This window comes from Triplophysa rosa, linkage group LG17 (genome assembly GCF_024868665.1).
Source record: "Triplophysa rosa linkage group LG17, Trosa_1v2, whole genome shotgun sequence".
NCBI classification, from domain to species: domain Eukaryota; kingdom Metazoa; phylum Chordata; class Actinopteri; order Cypriniformes; family Nemacheilidae; genus Triplophysa; species Triplophysa rosa.
This window is the reverse complement of record NC_079906.1, coordinates 10,826,561-10,847,394: the sequence shown is the minus strand read 5'-3', so window position 1 is coordinate 10,847,394 and position 20,834 is coordinate 10,826,561. Positions and strand designations below refer to the sequence as shown.

Below are 20,834 nucleotides of genomic sequence, written 5' to 3'. Positions count from 1 at the left end.
ACGCTTTTATCCAAAGCGACTTGCTTTATCCTATACATTTTATACATAGGCATGTGCAATCCTTGGGATCGAACGCACAACCTTGCGTTGTTAACGCAATGCTCTTACCACTGCGCTACAGGAATTTACACATGTGGTGGACCCAGTCAGATAACAAGAAAAAATCAATAATCAGCTTTTTAATAGCCTAAGCCTAAACTTTCAAGTCCTTTTTATTTAAAAGCTAAAAGAAAATGACAAAAGTGATTGGAAACTGAAAGAGTAACACGTATTACTGTAAAAATGAATACTAAGAAAAAACAATGATGAATACAAACTGTTAAAAAACAGTATTTCTTATGGCAATTCCATGCAAATGTGAACCTTCTAGTTTTTACCAAAGAATTTCACCATAATGATAGGTCAATATTTGGTGGTTAACACAACTGTTTAAAGTCTCTCAAAGTTTTAAAGATATTTTTTAAAGCATAGCTTTCCATGGTCAGGTAAGTGAATTGTCACATCCATAACGAAATTATCACATCCATAACAGTCCATAACCCTCATAAATGGGCACATTAAAATCAAAATACAGTAAATATTTTATGTTCTATAAAGAGCGATCTCTTCTCTATTTGTTGGGTGTTATTGCTTCTGGATTGTACATTTTAATTCACAGAAATCCTGTTGTCTCTCAAAGACGTCCTATTTTTGTCACATCCATAACACAAGAATTTTTCTCTCTATTAAAACTTGTGCAAAGACTGATTTTTTTGTTGTTGTTTGTACTCGATCATTAGGGTTTAATAAAATATAAACAGATGGTTCAATATATTTGTAATAAATATATGCTTTAAGAATTTATATTTCAAGTTTTGACTAAAAATGTCACATCCATTACGTCGGAAATGCCCATACATTTTTATATGTTAAAAAGTGCATTACTTACAATATGTCTTCCTGGTCAATTCCTCCACCACTTCTGGTTTGAGCTTGCTGTTTGACTTCCCCATGTTCTCCACCCACTCACCCTTACCGGTTCGGGAAATGTCAGCTAGAGATCCAACCAAGGCAACAAAGTGATGGACAGATCAGCACCGACAACAAACCCAAGAAAATCCATACATCGTAAATGTTGCTTCTACTCTCGCCCTGAAGATCTTTTACAAATCCATCTTCAATTACGGTCGAGTCCTTTTGAACTGTTGCTTTGAACTGAAGCCATTCGTTCTGTTATCTGCAGAAGTACGAGGCTCAGATGCTGACCTGTTGGCTTTGATTCTTCAGTGGGAAATGAAAGGTCTTTTCAAAGGACCATTGGTTACAATAGACACTTATTCGCTGCTTCCGAGAGCTCGCCCGTTCGCTCGCACTTAAGCGCCAATTCGATCTGAGCCTCTCCACCCACCCTCCTCTTCTCTGCCTCCTGCTCCCTCCCTGTCTTGTTAGCTGTGAGTGACTCTTAAAGGAGATTCTTCACTCCTGTCGACTTGATAGACGAGGTATAAACTCCTTGTTTTACGCCCTCCGAGATGTCCAAGTGTTTCAGGTAGCAGGTGACAGGATATGCAATGTCATTGAGCAATGACTGTGAATAATGACTCAGAGGGCAAATATTAGAAAGATGTATGTGAACAGGGCTGCTCGTCACCCTCACTGGTCGCATTAAGCGATATGTGGAAGCCAGAGAAAATAAATTTTCCTTGTGTCACAGTCGGCTGATGCCACTTTTTCTTATGTCTAACCAAAGCATCTCCTAACTGCTGTTTGCTTATCTCCAGTTCTCTTGCCAAGGTAAGGTTGTCCAGAGAAACCTCCAAACACTGTGGACACAAACAGTAATGAGGTTCGACTGCACTAAAATATAACAGTGCCTTTACTCCAGCAATCTTGATGGACTTGAGGGATGAGCAGCACTGCCCCGGGGAAAACCGCTGACCGAACGCCCTCCATGCAGATCTCTCTCACACTTGACTTTCATGAGAATGATTTTCTCTCCGTGTCTGTGTACGGGTGACACAATACACTGTTCTCTTGCCAGCACTGCAAGTGGATCAATATCCTCAGAAGTGGGGTCAAACTGAATTAGTCAAATCATATTACAATAAGTATTCTGTATTTGGTTTATTTTTTTCTACTGATGTTTGTCAACTCTGTTGTCAGACAAGGTTCAAATGGAGCTATATGAGCTCTCAGGTAATTAATAAATAACCAGCATGACAGAGGCATTAAAGCTGAACTTTTCTGATAATTCTGAGACTAAAATCTTCCTCTGATCTTGTTATACACAGACAGCAAAACGTTCTGGGAGAATGTTTGGAATCAAGGCACACAGCATAAAAACATTTTTACAAAGAACCATGTCACAGAAGCCATTTGAAGCTATGAGACCAAATATTACATTATAGTCTCGTTGCACCAAAGCTAATAACCTTCTTATATCGACCACAACCATTTAGATGAATGTAGAACGTGTGTTCACTGCCTGTAAAACCCATTAAAGGGACAGTTCACCCAAAAATAAAATTTCTGCCATCATTTACCTTCGAGTTGTTGCAAATCTGTATAAATTACTTTGTTCTGGTGAACACAGAGAAAGATATGTGGAAGAATGCTTGTAACCAAACAGTTCTTGGAGCCCATTGACTACCAAAGTAGGAATCATTACTTTATATATATATTTTGTTCTGTTGAACACTGAAGAATGTAGGACAGCAAACAGTTCTGGGGCACTACGGTAGTCAATGGGGTCCAAGAACTGTTTGGTTACAAGCATTCTTCTGAATATCTTTCTCTGTGTTCAACCAAACAAAGAAATGTATACAGGTTTGGAACAAGAGTTGTTCATCCATGACAGACTTTTCATTTTTGGTTGAACTGTCCCTTTAAACACTGCATGCAGATATGCTATACTGCTGTATTTGTGCATCTTTAATTACTGTCAGATGTGGGACAAAATAGTGAAACATGTTACAAGTTTTTTATTTATCCTTATTTATTTTTTCTGTATACAATTTTGTTTGTAATATTATGTTGGTACATATTCATAATTTGTCCTTCAACTCTTTTTTGAAGTCTTATGAACACCTTGTTACAAAATTCCAACCTGGATAGATCTGCCCTTAAAAATTAACCATACTTTTCACTACAGTGACCATGGTATTCTTTGTATTATCCTAAAACCTAGTAACCACAAGGGGGTGGAACATAACGAAATGTATTACCGTGTAAAACATATCTCGTTTGAACTGTAACTAGCGATTTACTGACGAAATTACGGCTGTTTAGACTAACGTCAATATCCTATTTTAAATGGCCACATTTTGCCAGGTAACAAGTTAGCGATTCACCAAAGTAAACGTAAACTTATCTCTAAAGAAGATAAAAGCATTATGTAATTACAAAAACGTTCGCTTTTATACAAGCAGTTTGTCCGCTGTGAATGTAATAGTTGACTGTATCCATGGAAACTCTAACGTTAACCGGCATGACGAATTTAAGGGCATGCTGCCATCAAGCTACGTGTCACACTGTTCTGAAACACATTCTCTTGTGTCTTTTTGTCAAAATTCCACGACACTTACCGAGTCGTATTTAGCGTTTGGGTTGTTTCCTAGTGATGGACTGCACACATCGCTCCTCTTTCAGGGTGTGTTTGGGTTTCCTTATTCACTCCCTGAGCTTCTGTAAGCGTGAGTTCATTCAGACAGAACTCACTGCTCTCCCAGACTCTCCAGAGGCTGGACAAACTGCTTTTATCACTCTCCATTAACCCTTTAGTTTCTTCAAGGTAGCGTATTTTGGCTACTTGAACGAGATTTCATTAAAAAAGTGTGTTAGAAAGAAAGAAAGAAAGAAAGAAAGAAAGAAAGAAAGAAAGAAAGAAAGAAAGAAAGAAAGAAAGAAAGAAAGAAAGAAAGAAAGAAAGAAAAAGAAAGTCTCTGAAATCTATGCTTATGTAAAAAAGAGAAAAAACACTTGCTTTGAGTACATTGTACTGTTTATAGTATGATGTGTTCTTTTAACATCCCCTAATAGCTCATTTCTTTGCAACCTGAAAAATAAAAAGCAACATGATTTGTTGGCATGGAAACACAATCCTTTTTGTCCTTTCAGATAATGATATTATTTATTTTTTACAGAAAATAAGTACAAATTTACACCAGTTCAAATTAGAGGAAACATAATTTATTACAGACTAAATTCAAAGCAAAGCAAAATAATTCGATTTTGAATAGCAGATGCTGTTTTATATCCAAGCATGGTCTAGCTAGCTAGATATATTTCATAACATCCTGAGAACGACAGTACTGTTCTATGCAAATTTGAGATGTTTATAGGAAAGCCATAGTCTAATGCTGACAGAAGGGAGATGCATAGAAAACCCAGTGGAGATGTCCCTGCCATGCAATGTGCTTGTTTGGCACACTGGCAGCTGATTTCAGGCCTCTTTCACCATCTGTTATTGGCTATATCAAGCTCACAGTTTCACATGAACCAAGAGCATCATTTAGATGTGCAGTAGTTATTAACAAATGCACCCAATGTCTGTCTTTGATTGCCATTCAGGCACAAAGTAGCCATTTGTCATCAAACTTGTTTATGTTCAGTTTATTTTGCACATATGGCATTAAATGTGAATTAGAAATGCTGTTGGCAGATTGCTTGTGTTTTCCGTCATGCTTTGGATAAAAGTGTCTGTCACATGGAATATAAGATCAGTGCTGATAAGAATCCGGATAAACGACTGAAAGCCTTCTGTGTCATGCCTGTGTCCTTTCTACATACCTGTGCAGCATTTCTCAGTTGGATGTGATGGGTGCCACACAGTGAGGGCTAACACCAATTTATCATCTTTTCCACTTCTGCTGCTCTCTGATGTTAATAAAACATGCTGCTCTTAATTCCCAAGATTCTAAATAGCTGTTAAAAGCAACATTTGGCCTCTGGATGAAACTAGGTTAATGCCTCCTCATGAACCCCCCATCATACATGTGGTGCATAATATATATATATATAGTATGCTCCATTTTACCCTGTTGTGATTTTATTGTTTATTTACTGTATATTGTAAACAAAGAGAAAGCCAAATAACGAAAAATATATATTTATCTAATTTGTGCATTTGTAATAGCTAATTTACACTGTTTATGTCAGAATTCATTTTTCAAATGACATAAAAAAACGACGTTGTGTTTTTGCGTATCAACAGCACTACCTAAAGGACTCACTTTAAACTGCAATACAAAATGTACATCAATATGAAATGCCATAGGGTCAGTTGAGAATAAACGGCACTGAAAATAAATTCAACAATATGATACCTATTACAATTCTGGAAATATTACCATCTATCAAGCTGCTCATAATTTAAACACATATTTTAATGACATGTACGTTAGTTGACCTTTCAATCAGAAAACACTGTTGGTGCAGCGTACAAACTTTTATTTTGAAAAAGAATATGACCGGAAACGAAAAACTATGAAGTTGGTGGTTTCCTATGAAATTATGATATCCGTTTATCGGCTATTTTATAAATTAGATGAACGAGACAAAACGATATTGATGACGGTTTGATAGGAAATTTCAAATATGTATAGACATTTTGATGTTTTGTTTAGTATCTGTATTTCATGCGTCTTTCGTATTTGACAAAGACAGTGGAGGAGAGTATAACGTTTAAAATGAACATTACCTTTTAACCGGGCCTCTCGGAAGGGTCACGTTTTTCTCCCAAACCTGCTGCAACTTTATCAACTTGGACAGTCAACAAACAAACTTACTCGAAAGTCATGCGATAATACAGCAGCTGTTTGTTGGAGCGACTTGCGCCATTATACAAAGGTAGTTTATTTTAGTAGTTTTTTAAGTAAATATACAACAATGATAAGGATATAAGTGGCTTTATATGGCAGACACACCAATGTTATACTGTAGTGCATACTAATAAACGCTTTATTTCTCCTTTTTCTGTTTCTCTCTGTAAGCTTAATGTCAATACTCTGAAGCACAATTACACTGTGAACATGAACTCTGATGGACAGATTGTGGCTGCATCCAAACCTTTTCATTTCATAGGAAAGAAAGAGAACATCATTCAAGCCGGTCGAGTTGTGAAGTCTGTGGGCGACAGAGATGTTCTCGTGCTTTACCACCAGGGGGACTTTTATGCCATCGATGTTCGCTGCTACCGTGAGTTCAAAACAAGCGTCCTTACGTCATCAATATTTGACATGTTTGCAAAGATAATCTGTTAGGAAAACGGTGTATATTTAAGTACTTGTTTGCTTTTTATGTTAATTATTTTGTTGCAGACGCTGGAGGTCCACTACACAAAGGAGATATTGAGGTGGGTTGTTCAGAAGCCTTTAATGAGGGACATTACCCAAGTTTGTTATTAATTTTTTTCCACAAATCCATGAATAACTTTTGCATTTTCTCTTTTGCCAATCAAGGAGTTTGATGGCCGGTCATGTATAGTGTGCCCATGGCATAAGTACAAAATTACATTAGCTGAAGGTGAGGGAATCTATCAGGCAGTGGACCCTTCTGTGAAGTCCTTGAAACCAACCTGGTGCTCTAAAGGTGTTAAACAAAGAGTACACACTGTGACAGAATCTAATGGAGATCTGTTCCTCATCTTAAATGACTCACCAGGGGCCATTGACTCTGATCATTATCAAACTGAGAAATATAGAGACACTTTTATGAAAGAAGGAACAAAAAAAGGAAAATGACTTTATATAAGGGGACGTGAGATAAAAGAGGGACTCTGGTTGATTTCTATAACACTGATTTTGTTTTATCTATCTGAGATTTAGCCCCTCAGCTTTGGTCTTTTACAAGTGGTTAAGTGTTCTGGAATAAAAGATTTTCAGTGATTTTATATTCTATGATTAGAAAAAACGGGGTAATTGTTAACTTAATTAACATTGATGTTTTTTTTTGTAAATATGAATTGTAAATTATTTATGACATTATACATTCAATTACAAATAGTGTTAATAACCCCTAGCAGTCTCTTGAGTTATCTTCCTTGAAGTTTCATAGATGTCTTGGTGTTTTTTACTCAGATCTGCTCAGTTATTTATTAACAGATGCACAGACAGCAAAGGTAATTTTGAAGAACACATGCCGGTAACTAAAAAGACCTCTGTGTAAACATGCTGTTGTCTGTTTTGCTTTTTTATCTTACTGGTGTCATAAACGTTTTATACGGTAGAAATCCACACAGCATGTGTCTAGACTCATTTGCAAATATCTATATTAATGTTTTTAATTGTGTAAACAGGAGGGTACTCCCAGTAGGTTTGATGTGTTATGAGTAATGATAGAATCTGAAGTGAAGGAGTGCTTGGTGAGTGAGGGGTCAAAAGAGACATGGAAACACAGGGTCCACTGCTGGAAGAATGGAGATTCCTAATCATTCTGAGTGGTTGAGGTATTTTGGGGGGTAGCTTAAACATAAAAAGTATATTCCACAGCAATACTACTGACAAGAAAAGATGAAGTTTAGTTAGATAAAAAGTAATAAAAACGTAAGATAAGGAGCAGAAAGGGAAACAGAAATGTATTTTCCTTCGCTCATGTATTCAGATTTATATACACAAATGCATGCAGGTTTGATGAGGAAATACTATTTTAGAACACACGTTTTAAAGTAGACTGTTTGATTGGTTTACATTCAGTCACAAGGGCCAAAGCCAGATTCACAAAGCAAGAATTTAACAAAAATTGCATACTTTGTATTATTTTAAACCAGAAAAGTTTGAACACATGTACAGTTAGGGGGCAAATTTTTTAAATGCCACCACATTAATTTGGGGCATGCTCTTCAAGTGTCAGAGGGTCTAAGGTTAACTGATACTTTCACATCTTCCAGTCATTCAACTATGCAACTAAGCTTGTAAATACCTTGCAATTCCATAACAGATTACCTAAAATAGTTTCAAATGAAGGTATTTTACAGCACAAACTGGTACAAATTAATTTAGATTAACTTAATTTTATTAAATTAGTCGTTGTGCAAAATTATTTGTCATATACATTCTACTTCATATGAGTTTTTTTGGTTGCTTGTTGAGACATTTAGAAGATTTGTAATCATCCAGATAGCCAAAACACATTAACTAAAGTCATATTTGTCCTCACAGAAAACAAATCAAGATAAATCTATTCCAATCAATCTTGTCTTTCACAGACAAGGCTTAAGGCTAGTCCCAGACTAAAATGAATGTTTGAGCTGTCTTTACTGAAAATAACTTGCCCTGACATATCTTAAAATATGCTAGTTTTGGCTGATGACGCACAGTTTATGTGGGTGAAATGCAATGAACAATCATAAAATAGCCATTGTTTTTCTCTACCCACCAGTTATGTAACTCAAAGCCTATCACAGCTCAACTCCAGTTTTTCGATCACGTGCTTGCTCTGTAACGTGTATTGTGTGGGTGTATGGATGTGGCTGAAGAAAGAGGGCAGGGATGAGTGTATCCCACAATGGACACTTTGTGCATGCTACATCAAACGTGCATATGTGTTTATAGTAGCCTATATTGTTAAATACAATGATTTGAAAGTCCATTTGTTAACAAAAACTGCAACACTTTAAAGTAAGGTTGTATTTTTAACATTTGAATGCATTAATGCATGAACTAACAATAAGATACTTTTAAAAATAATAAAAATACGTTTATTAATCGTTGTTAATGTTAGTTATATGTCGATACAACTGTTCATCTTAGTTCATTGTGCATTAAATAATGTTAGCAATGACAAATTTTGATTTTGAAAATGTATTAGTATGCTGAAATTAACATATGTTGTTTTGTTGATTGTTAGTTCATGTTAACTAATGCATTAACTTATGTTAACAAATACAACCGTTTTGTAAAAACAACCATTTATTTTGCGGTAGTTTGCTTGCAAAAAAAGTTCATTAGGTGAGATAGAGACATTTTAACTTAAAATGCCAAAAAGTATAAATTATAAAAAATTATAAATTTATATCGGGTCGGTTTTTATTTTTTATTTTCTTTTAAAAATTTGTTTTGTCGCAGTAATATTAACCTCGCAAAGAGCTGTTACAGGGTCAGCCCACTTCAGTATTGATGCTGATGTTTTAACCCCCTCCCCTATAGACAGAAACAGAGCTTTAAATAGAACCATACTGTCATTGGGACTTTATTTTATCCGCACTGCATCTAACGTTACGGCAATCCTGCATTTCTCCATAACGTTTTGACGCTCTCGAGCCAGTGAAGATGCCCAGCAAGAGAAAGAAGAACATGCGCCGAATGAGGAGAGTTGTAAGTAACGTTACTTGATTTTTCACAGATATTCTGCGACAAAAAGAAAATAATATGTATATATATTTGTATATAGAGGCTGCAATATGTTTTAAATAGGGTGCAATTGTTTCCGTTTTGTCTAATTTTAGTCCACATGCTATGTGTGAGATAATGCCTAAATGTCATAATAACGTTACGTTACATGTCTAAAGCACTGTAAACTGTTACTAGTTAACCGTCGTCATAAGTTTATAACGTAGGCTACTGTGTGTTCGCGATTGGCCAAAGTACAGAACTTAAAATATTGTTTATTTTACGAGAACAGAGAACAAATAATCATTTTATTTTATTTAAACAGCATGTTGTGGGTGTGTCCATAGGAAACAATACAGAAATGCAGTCGTATGTTTGCAAGCCCCCACTTTGTAGCTTCATAACATGGCTTTTATATAAATAATAATAAATAAATAAAATAAATAATTATTTGTTGTTATAAGAGGCTTGGTTAACATAAGTTTAGTGCTTAAACCTAAGGCCTAATTGCAAATTATATAGGCATAAACACATATCTTAAAATAAAGACTAGAACGATTTACTCTCTGCTTGTAGTTCCTTCAGGGTCATGCATTTTCTGCTTTCTAATACTTGCAACTCACTTAAATAATACCTTACTCTTAATTATACTAATGCATGTTTGGTTTGTTACAATAGAGTGAGTGTTTGGTTTGCTTTGTGTGCTTGTAATGTCCACACATACACCAAATAAAATCTTCTGACCCACCCCCAAACTCATATGGACTTTGTTGATATTGGCACATCCCTTGGGCAAATCTGATTCCAAACGTGGTTGAGGGCACATTCCTACAGAGACAAAAACTGATGAGGGTTTTGTCCTCCAAGAAAAACAAAAAACATTATTTCTATTAGGTTTCTATTATAAAGGCAACACTTTGTTTTAACTATTTGGTACTTAACAAATGCAATATGTCATTTTGTTGACATTGCCAGACATTAGCCAGTGATATAAAACTCATACTTTGTGCTAACGGAATTTCATTGCTGGAATTATCAGCAGCTTTTTTTCAGTGGATGCCATTAAAATCTCTTGAATACCATCTTCAGTTTACTTTGCACTGCCGACAATGCAACCAAGTACTGCTCACTCTCTGTTCTTAAACCCTATGGCATGTCATCATATCAACAGACCTGCCATTCACACAAGTATAAAAATAGAGAGGTATCTTTTATCTCTCTAGCTGGTAAGTCTCCCAGATATAGCCATTCCTAAACCGGTCCGGGCACATTTCAGGGTCTCTAATCATCCTTGTAAAATAGAAAATAGTGAGAGTACTGTGGGCGAACACATTCCAACACACTGTTTGTTGCTACCCAGCACAAAACAAAACGGCTAGCTGCCTTTTCCAATATACACTGGCCTTCACTTGTAACCCATCATCAATCTTCCAAACTGGTTTCTCTTGTTTATGTATGAAAGACCAACTCCTTTCCATCTGCCCCCAAACACTATACCTTTTTACGCTGCTACACTGTTGACAGCCTGTTGTGGTGTCTGAAACGAAGCTGGCTTGTTTCATGAACTCAAGCCCATGTTTTGCCTCTTTTGGCTTTAATTGTTGTGTAAGAGCTGTGGCCAGTCCAGTGCTGATGCTGGTCTTCACACATGGTTGCACTTTATACAGTATGTGAGCTTAAACTCTTTTGAAGCCTGTGTAAACCGTACTGTCCAGCCCTTGCTCTTGGCTAATGAAGCAGTGAGTCTGATTATAAAGCGATCGTGGCTCCATTATGATGTGATTAGCATTTTGGTCTCTTCTTTATGGTCCTGTCTGGAGCTCAGAGGGGTGCTGACTCTCGCCTTACTAGGCATGGCTGAATCAGTTGGATTCAGCTTATTTTTTGGCTTTAGACAGCCAAGTTTTGTTCACTTACGTAACGTCTCAGTGAAGTTAAAAATCTAAAACCATTAGTGCAGTTTCCAACTTAAAGGGGTAGTTCACCTATAAATGAAATGTTTTTGGTCATTTGCGCATCTTCATGTCAGTCCAAACCTGTATGACTTTCTTTCTTCTGCAGAACACAAAAGAAGATATTTTCAAGAATGTTGGTAACCATACAACATTGGCCCTCATCGACTTCCATTGTATGGACTCAAAATCCCTGTTTTGATTTCTTTAAAGTGATCTCTACTCTTTCTTTTATTTGCGAGCAGCAGGCCCAAAGAAGCGCCCTAGAGGACCAGTATGGCTCTTTTGGAAAGGGGGCCCAAGGAGTTTGTGCAGTCTCTCCCCCAGTTATCACACGGGTTCCAGTCGCTAAAACCTCTGAGCTTCCTCCTGTGGTTCCAGTTAAAACTCATGTGGCAGCGGTTGACCCGGTTGAAGTTCCAGCTGAAATTACTCCTGAAGAACCAATTGTGAAAGAGGAGATCCCAGCCACAGATGACGTTAAAGATGATGTGTTGAAGGCTGCAGAGGAATCTACAGAAGCTCCAGTGGACCCCGCTGTAGAGGAACAACCTGTGATTGAAACAGCAGACATTGTCACAGCTTCAGTAACAGAGGTATTGCGATCACTTTTCTTTAAGGTCACAGGTTAAAAGAATTCTTGATATTAATCTAGTGCACATCAGAAACTTCCTTTTTTGGAATGAAGAGATAACAATTGTTACCTAAAGAGGTACTTTATTTATATAGCGCTTTTTACAATTTTCATTGTTACAAAGCAGCTGTACATGAGACATATTGACTATAAGCAAAACAATTGAAGTTATACCTGTAAAAACAAGAAAAAGGTGAAAACAAAGAAGACAGACATACCCACATACAAAACACTCCACACACACAATATGCACACGTACTAACACACATAGACATAGACACACACACGGACGTGCAGACACATGGACGCACACACACACACAGACAAGCACGTGCACACACACACACATAGACACCGACGGACAGTCCATAGGCGTAATGTTTTTTATACTGTACAAACTGTATATTCTATCCCTTATCCCTAACCCTACCCCTAAACCTAAAGATCATAGAACACTTTTTGCATTTTTAGATTTAAAAAAAATATTGTTCTGTACAATTTATAAGCTTTTTTGCCCATGGGGACCTCAATTTTGGTCCCCACGGTGACACGTGTCCCCATTGAGTTGGTGTGCATTCAGGTTTAGGTCCCCACCGGGATATACAAACATGAACGCACGCACAGTGAAAGCACACATTTAAGATAAATAAGAGAGAAGCACAGGTCAAATATAACAGACTATAAATTCCTAAATGCAATATTAATTAAGTCAAACTTTAAAATTCTAAAGCAGCCCCCCCGGCCAGGCAAATAGGGCCAGGCTCGACAGTGCTTGCACAACAAGGCTAAATAAAAAATAAATAAACTTACTAATAAAGTAAATTATAGATTTAAGATTATCATTAATAATCTAATAGCATTTGAAATTTTGTAGTGAAGACGTGTCAAGTCGCCACGTCCTTCTTTATCCAGCTCTATCATCTCAGCTCTTGTCAGGTTGCTGCTTCCCATTCGCCGCTCTACCATCTGGTCTGGGCATAAACTGCATCCTGTTCGCTGTGGTAACCTTGGAACAATGAGACAAGACTGGTTGACAGTAGAGTACTGTTCTGCACTCTTTGATGCAACAAGTACATCAGTTGCTGTTGGAAGTGTTCCTGGTTCCGGTTGATCTAACTAATGCAGCCTAAACCCTCAGAGGATTTATATTATGGAAGTGTAGCGTATGCAAGATTGAAAAGATGCGTCTTTAGTCTAGATTTAAACTGACAGAGTGTGTCTGCCTCCCGGATAGTGCAGGGAAGACTGTTCCAAAGTTTAGGCGCTAGATAGGAAAAGGATCTACCACCTGCACTTGATTTTGAAATTCTACCAACTGACAGGACGCCTGAGAGCGTAATGCCCGTGAAGGACTGTAATACATCTATAGATGCAGTCTATATATGAAATATAGAGGTGTGATCATTTGTGCAATGTAGGCGCTGGGTATTTTGTCAAGTCGGTTCAAGCAAGCTTTTGTTGTAATTTTAACCATATGCAGCTAGTACACAATGAAACAAAGTTCATTTAGGACCAAGGTGCTGGGATTAGAAGCATTTCTGAATGCTGGTATCTTTTTAGGCATAGTACTTTTAAAACTGACATCGATCACCAGTTGTCTGTGACCTGCATAAAAGTGAGTATTTGAGCGTTTTGTTTTGTATTGTTTGTAGTTCACAAAATAAAACAAAAATGATAATTTTACCTAAACACATACCTATAAATATACATTTTAAAATCAGAAAAACTGGTTTTGAAATGGTCTCTTAATTTTTTCAGTGGCTGTTTGTACTGCCCAGTCTATCCAGTCCAACTAGTAAGAAATGTCAGCTAGTTGTAGTCACCCCCTTAAAAGAATAGTACACCCAAATATGGTGGTTTGATGAGTGATCTGTCAACTAGTCGCTTTTATTGAAGGCCTGTATATCGGCCTTATTTTGTGTTCAGCAGATTTGAACCCACCGGGATTATTTCATATATTTCGGACAGTGTTCAGCTGATGTGAGGAAGTCATCTACACCTGGGATAGCATGGCTATAAATTATAAAAGTAAATTACTTTTACATTTACATTTAGTAATTTAGCAGACGCTTTTATCCAAAGCGACGTACAAAGTAGGGGAAAAACAGTAGAAGCAATTTGTGCAACAAAAGAACAACAATGCATAGGTGCAGTACAACTGGTCTCAGTCATTCTATCACAGTATACGAAGCTGAGAAGTTTTTTTGGGGGGGTATAGGAAAGTAGAAAAGAAGTAGAAGACTGTACTAATGGGTCAGATGTTGATGGAAGAGATGTGTTTTAGCCGATTCTTAAAGACCGCTACAGAATCCGCCAATCTTGTGGCAAGAGGGATATCGTTCCAGAGTCGTGGAACACATCCGGAGAAAGTGCATGAGAGTGATTTTTTTCCCTTTGTGGGACAGCACCACAAGACGATTGCAGAGCGCAGGGATCGGGCGGGTACATAAGTCTGAATTAGCGAGTGAAGATATGGGGGTGCCGAACCAGTGGTGGTTTTGTAGGCCAAAATTATGGGGGTACATTATGAAGGAATTTTGGTGAACTGGTCCTTTAAGAAGCTTGTCTGCTAAACACAAAATAGGCCTTCGTTACCAAAAACTCTCGATTTTAAAAACATCTTCCCTACTTTATACACATGTGAGAGCGCATGGCAATAATGTGCTGACAGAGACAGATGTCTGTGTTGAGACATGAGTGCATATACTGTATATGCAAGCTTGAATTCCTTCCCAACCCAAACCCAGGGCCATTACTAAAATTACTACAATACACGGGGCCTGGGAAACAACATTTACAGGTGAGCTGCTCTTTCCCAGGCGCAGTGGAGTCGGCTCTCTACCATAGAAGACCTTTTTGTAGCCTCTACTTGTCATCAGGGCCCTGGACAATGTCTGAGATGCCACAGTATTGTCAGTTCCTCTCTCTCCCTAGTCTTTCATCCCTCACCCTCCCTTGTGTATTTTTTGGAAGAGAAGCCAATCCCTGAATGCCCACCCTTCTTTTCCTGTGAGCTTTGCTTCAGCCTCTCCACTCCCTGTGCAGAAAACACAAGTGCTTGGGCTGGACATGCACACACATTTAGAGAGGCCAGGGTCCAAAGTCCAGGATCAGAGTCTTTTATTAGAGAGACGGGTCTGTGATGTCATGGGGCTCATTCTCAGTTGGTTTCGAGCCCGTCGGGAGCCCGTTGACTTGCTGGATGTCTCAGTGGAAACGCAGGTGAGCTCCCACCTTACTACACCCCTATCCTATTGAGGGGTTTAGTTTAGATGGTAGAGACGGAATGCTCTGTACCCCCAGGATGGATAGTGTAGAGGAGGAGTTTAGATGTGATGAGTGTTTTAGTAGATAGATGAGATAGATGAAGATGGAGGGATGGAGATGAGGAATGTGCTTAGTGTACTGTAGGTGGGGTGGGAATGGCTCAGTCATGCCTGCTTAAGAGGGGGCGTGGCATCTTTTGTAATGTTTGCTTTTACACTGGATTATCTGTCAATTCTTCCGTGATTTCCTGGTTAGGATTGTACATATAACCATGGAAAAAGTAATAGATCACTCCAGTTTTGTCTCTATTCTGCATTTATATTATATACTGTATATTCTGCCAATTCCAGTTCAGTGTTTGCTCAATTTAAACAGAAACAGACCTCGGGAATGACATAAAGTCACCCAACAGCAATGTGAGAGACTGGGGCAAAGACGCATGAGAGTTGCGAAAACGTCTGTCTTATTCCATACATTCGTTTTTGATCCAATACATGTACAGTAAAACATAAGTATTGTGGTGTTTAAACATGAATATGAACTATTTTTCTTTGCAGTATTTATGATCTGCAAAAATGGCATCTTTTTTGTTATTTTGGTCAATTTGCCCTGTTTTCAATGTCTACAAAAAAGTTAAACAATATAAAAAGCAATATTTTTATTTAGAAATTCTGATAAATATTCTCACTTGTTCACTGAATGAAACATTTTATTTAAACACATACCTAATTATAGTTATAAAAAATGAAAATAATTTTGAAGTGGTCTCTTATTTTTTTCCGTGGCTGTATGTCGGCATGAGGGCTGCTTTAATATCACATGCACACATGCTGAAGTCTGAGGTTGGAGGGGGCATGGTGACCAACAAACTGTCTTTTGTCTCATTTAACAACTGTCCTTGTGACAATAGTGTGTGTGCGCGTGTTATACTGTGTAGGCCTCTAAGCCATTGTGTGGTTTACACAATGCATGAATCTTAATGTCATTCTGTGAATTCCACTAGAGAATTTATGATGCAAGTATACATTAATATGTGTACATGCAATGCATGAAGCTTTGGAAATATATACAAAGTATATAAACATTTTAAGTGCTTGGAGCACTTACCTTCTGTCAGCAAGTCAAGAAATGCAAACTGAGTGTAGAGACTAGTAAAGACATGTAGGGCACATTAATATTAAATAATACTCGATATTAATTATTGCCATATGTCATAAACGTTTGTTACATTTTTTACTACAGTACATGCATTTTAACATACAGCTCTGAAAAAAGGGGCCATTTAATTCCAATGTCTGTTATATTTCAACAAAATCAAACCTCAGGAGACAAGGCAGACAAGACACATGAAAACTGTGATAGAAATCAGGCTTCTTCCATCAAAAATTCATTTTTGTAAACACTTCCTAAATACACGTCGAAGCATTAGTATTGTGTTGTTTCAAAATGAATATGAACTCATTTTCTTTCATCTGCAAACATAGCATCTTTTTTTGGTTATTTTTTATTTTTATTTGGAAAATGGGAGAAATGGTCGCAGTAATCACAGAATGATCATTTTACCTAAACATACTTACAAAAAATAAATTCAGAAAAACTGAAAATAATTTTGTAATGGTATGTATAGCATTTCAACCAACTTCTTTAAAACGCTTACATTCACTTACACAATTGTAATGATTTATAACTGAAGTCATATTATTGAAGTGAGTTATTTTATTTAGGTAGATTTGTTTTTAATCAGCATGTGGACCCCCATGAATCCTTCACGGACCACTGGTTCAACTTGACCCATTCTAGGACCACAGTTTAAAGGGGTCATATGGCGCGAACACGTGTTTTTCTGTGTCTTTGGTGTGTTATAAGTTGCCCATGCATGTATTAGACACGTAAAATTGCAAAAATTAAGTGTCGGAACAAAAGATGCATTCTGTCTAAAAGCGAATGCTCACCCAGACCTGCCTGAAACGCCTCGTGTAACCACACCCCCACAAATCTACGTCAGTCCGTGGTATGATTTGACTAAGACCGCCCAAATGTATACGCAAGTAAGGTGGGCATACCTGTCAGTACAATTGCTTTGGAACCTGATGTTCCAAATATGGTAAGAGGTGTTACATTTCCTTCTCACGCTTGCAGTATTCGACCAATCACTACGCACTGGTGAACTGGCCAATCATAGCATACCTCGCTTTTCAGAGCAATGAGCTTTGTAAAAAATCTGCACGTTTCAGAGAGGCGGGGCAAAGAGGAGATACAAACATGCACCGTATGTGGAAAATACAGCGTTTTTGAACTTTAAATGGTGTATACACATTGCATTACATCTAAAACAAACGATAATATTCGTTTTAGCCGTGTCATACGACCCCTTTAAGACTCTGACAGTAAGCTTTAAAATCTTGTTCTTATCTGTTTTTGTAGGTCACAGCATCTATAGACGAACCGTTGCCCATCCCAACAGAATCTGAGGTATATAACACCATCAGTCTTCTGCACAGCACCTGTATATGTTTAATAAAAACACCCTCGCCTTTGGTCAAACACATTATTAGGCTTTAATATGTGGGTTTTTTATTAGCACCTCCTCCTTCCCTTTAGGGTGCACAAATGTGCTTTTGTTTCACACCTTTGCCTTATGGGGTGTACAAAACTTAATTCATTCAAGAACGATTACCCTTTTGACTCTTTTGACCAACAGAGGACTCAGACTTGAGCTATACACAAATACACAACATCTAGAATAGGAGGCTTTGTAATGGGCATGGATTGAAAGTTTTGTAGGTTTAACCAAATTTGTTTATTCAATAACTATGACATTTTCTAAACTATTTACAGATCCAGGATAAGGACACTGCCCCTGTTGCCACAGAGGTAAGATCATTTACTCGTATTGTTCCATACACGGTGGAGATGCCGACAACCTCGGATAGAAAGAAGAGTGAAATATTGCTCTATGCTGTGCAAACAGCTGTGGTTTCATTTAATTTAATATACAATGTTCTGGTCAAAGCGCATTAAGTCATTATTTCCTTTAAAAAAAAAACTTTTGCAGATACGTGTTGTAGCTGAACCCGTCGAAGCACCTGAGCGTGAAGTTGAAGCTGTCACTGAAACTCCTGCAGAGGAATCATTGGTAATACCTGCGGAGAAAGAAGCTGCAGCTGAAACCATATCTTCAGTTAAACCTCCGACAGAAACATCGGCGGTTGACGTTGAGCCTGTAGTTGAAGCTTCAGTAGACATCAACAAGCCTGTTGTCGAGGTTGTGGAAGAACCGGCTGTTGAATTGGAAGTCACGAGTGTTGAAGCTGAGCCTGGGGATATCCACACGGTCACAGAAGTCACAGAGGTGACTGATTCTTTGGATTCTTTGCATGAGTGTATCTGCATGCATTACAGGTGAATTTCTCTTGTCCTTGTTAAGCACCTATTTGTATGATTTTTTCTCTCGGCTATAGGGTGCACATGCAACATCTGAACCAGAAAAAGTTCCAGTGGTGAGTTCTTTGGATTTACATTTTATTGTAGTTAAATGAAAAGACTGTGCCATAACATTGAACTGATTTGCAAAGCATGCCAAGGGAGAAAATAACTAAAGAAATCCTTGAAATAACTCTATAACTTAGGAAGCTGCAGTGGAACCAGAGCCTGAGCAACAGGCAGCCCCACTGGAAGAACACACGGTATAATACTTTTTTATTACGGTTTTAATGGGTTTGTATTAGCATTCAAGTTCTGAATCCTTTTAGATTAAAGTTTCATTTTGAACCTGGTGTCTTGCGCTTGGGTTCTCATATGCTTAAGCCTTTGGTTGAGTCCACACGCGGTCCTGTCGCTGAAGGTTTCATTGTGACCGAGTCGTCTTTAGCGGTTGAAGCAGCTATTCCAGAGACACAGGTGAGCAATTGCATGTCTCCAATGCAGACACACCTACCTGTACAATGTGCTCAACAAGCATTAAATCCTATTTGCTTCTTGGATTGATCCAAATAGAGTATATGGATTTTTTCCACAGATTCCTGAAACAACAACAGAAGCCCCTGAGGTATCATCACAGATGCTGACAGAAACACTTCCTGCTCCCGAGACTGTGCTTGTGCCAAAGGAGATTATCAATGTGAGTTAATAAATGCCCAGTTTCACAGACAAGGTTTAAGGCTAGTCCCAGACTAAAATGAATTTTTGAGCTGTCTTAGCTGAAAATAACTTGCCCTAAAATATCTTAAAGTATGTCAGTGCCATTGTTTTGTCTGGAGGTGCACACCAGTAATGTTTTTTGCCAAGACATTTTTACAAAAGCAACTAAATATCCCAATTTAACTAAGGGTTAGTCCTGACTTAAGCTAAGCCCTGTCTGTGAAACTGGGCCTATATGTTTAGCTTGACTGCTTCATCACGATTTCCAGGGAAATGATCACATTAATATTCTTTTAAAGTTTAAAGCTTAAAGAAAAAGTTAATTTTGGGAAACCAGTCTTTACAGAACTTGACAATTGTTTGTTTGCAGAAATGTGAAGTAGTACAGCTTTTAGTTTTTCTCTGATTTGAAAGAGAATTTCTATTAGCAATGATTTTGTCACAATAATAAAATTGTAATCTATTTTGAATATTCTTTACATTTCGATCTCAAGATGATTTTATGGCACAAGTAGAAACAGAAGCCAAAAAGGTATTTTGTTTCCCAAAACGAAACTTTCCTCCTAGATTTCTCTGTTTGCCCAGGTATCTCTCACAGACAGTTTAGTTTTGTGATATGACCCTTAACTTTTACAGTGGACTCACGGTGAGAGTCAGCACCTGTCAGTGCTATTTGATATCATGTTATTTCTCATTTTCACAGGACTTCGTGGACAACATGAATGGATGTCTGGCAGGTGCTGAAGTTGCAATTGAAGGTTGAAGTGTCTATGGCACGGATAAGGATATTCTTGCTATCAGAAGATTGTTATGTGACTCATTTTGACAATTACACTTAATGCAATGTGTTGCAAACCTATAGGCCAGCAATAAACAATTTATTTTTGTTTGTTTTATTTTCAGGACCTGAAGTACCGCTCCAACATGAAACTTTGCAAAGTGCCTTTTTGTGGTGGTCAACAAATTTATGACGATATATGGCTGTTCTTCATTGATGAATTTTGATAGATTTTATTCTTATGCTTCTAACTCATTTCCATATGCATGTACAATAGATTTGCAGATGCTAAGCAAACATAGTTCAAAATGGTGGAGTATTGCACATTTTTATGTTTGTACTTGGGAATGGAATACTTTGTGTTTTATTTGTTTTATTTGATCAAATAATTTGGAGTGGAGAGCTTTCTAAAGAGAGCACAGTTTTATATGATAACCCCCACACCATTTACATGTGCCTTTTCCAAACTTTTAATAAAGGGAGTTCAAGACTATTTGCTATCCTCAACTTATTAATTTTTTTCTGTTTTAATATAAATAGTACTTTTTAGACAATCCGCACATATGTTTTCAACACTCTTCTGAGAAGAGAAAGGTATAAGCTGATTTACAATTCACTTTGTGTTGAGGTTCATTTCTGAAGCAGATTTCCTGACCCCTTTTTTCCAGATGCTGAGTCAAATCCCCCTATTCCTCAAACAGCCCTAGAGCATCAGATTCTTTTATAAATGCTTTAGCTGCTGAACAGCTTCATTTCCT

At 37.5% G+C, this 20,834-nt stretch overlaps 2 protein-coding genes across 7 annotated transcripts in view; one reads left to right on the top strand and one right to left on the bottom strand.

The window, feature by feature from the left end:
• ncs1b (neuronal calcium sensor 1b) overlaps positions 1–3,685 on the bottom strand; it is a 35,803-nt gene extending 32,118 nt beyond the window's left edge. Inside the window, exons 1-2 of one of the 2 annotated variants that reach the window (XM_057356213.1) lie at positions 3,564–3,685; positions 929–1,802 (exon numbers count right to left, since the gene is read on the bottom strand). In XM_057356213.1, the coding sequence (XP_057212196.1) occupies positions 929–992 (64 nt within the window). In that variant the 5' untranslated portion in view covers positions 993–1,802; positions 3,564–3,685. Of the gene's footprint in view, positions 1–928; positions 1,803–3,563 lie in introns of those variants that run through there. The other variant, XM_057356214.1, reaches the window with a different exon arrangement.
• Positions 3,686–5,460: 1,775 nt separating this feature from the next.
• si:dkey-164f24.2 (uncharacterized protein LOC566607 homolog) lies at positions 5,461–20,569 on the top strand. 5 transcript variants are annotated; one of them, XM_057357313.1, is made up of 13 exons: positions 5,461–5,826; positions 5,970–6,174; positions 6,297–6,331; positions 11,503–11,853; positions 17,583–17,630; positions 17,997–18,032; positions 18,214–18,510; positions 18,620–18,658; positions 18,788–18,844; positions 18,966–19,058; positions 19,177–19,278; positions 20,002–20,056; positions 20,202–20,569. In XM_057357313.1, exons 2-13 carry the CDS (start codon positions 6,009–6,011, stop codon positions 20,267–20,269), a joined length of 1,347 nt encoding a protein of 448 aa, XP_057213296.1. In that variant the 5' UTR covers positions 5,461–5,826; positions 5,970–6,008; the 3' UTR covers positions 20,270–20,569. The 5 variants fall into 5 exon arrangements, with proteins under 5 accessions (XP_057213296.1, XP_057213300.1, XP_057213298.1 ...); XM_057357317.1 differs by having other exon boundaries at positions 20,002–20,071; XM_057357315.1 differs by having other exon boundaries at positions 20,002–20,105.
• The last annotated feature ends 265 nt before the right edge of the window (positions 20,570–20,834 follow it).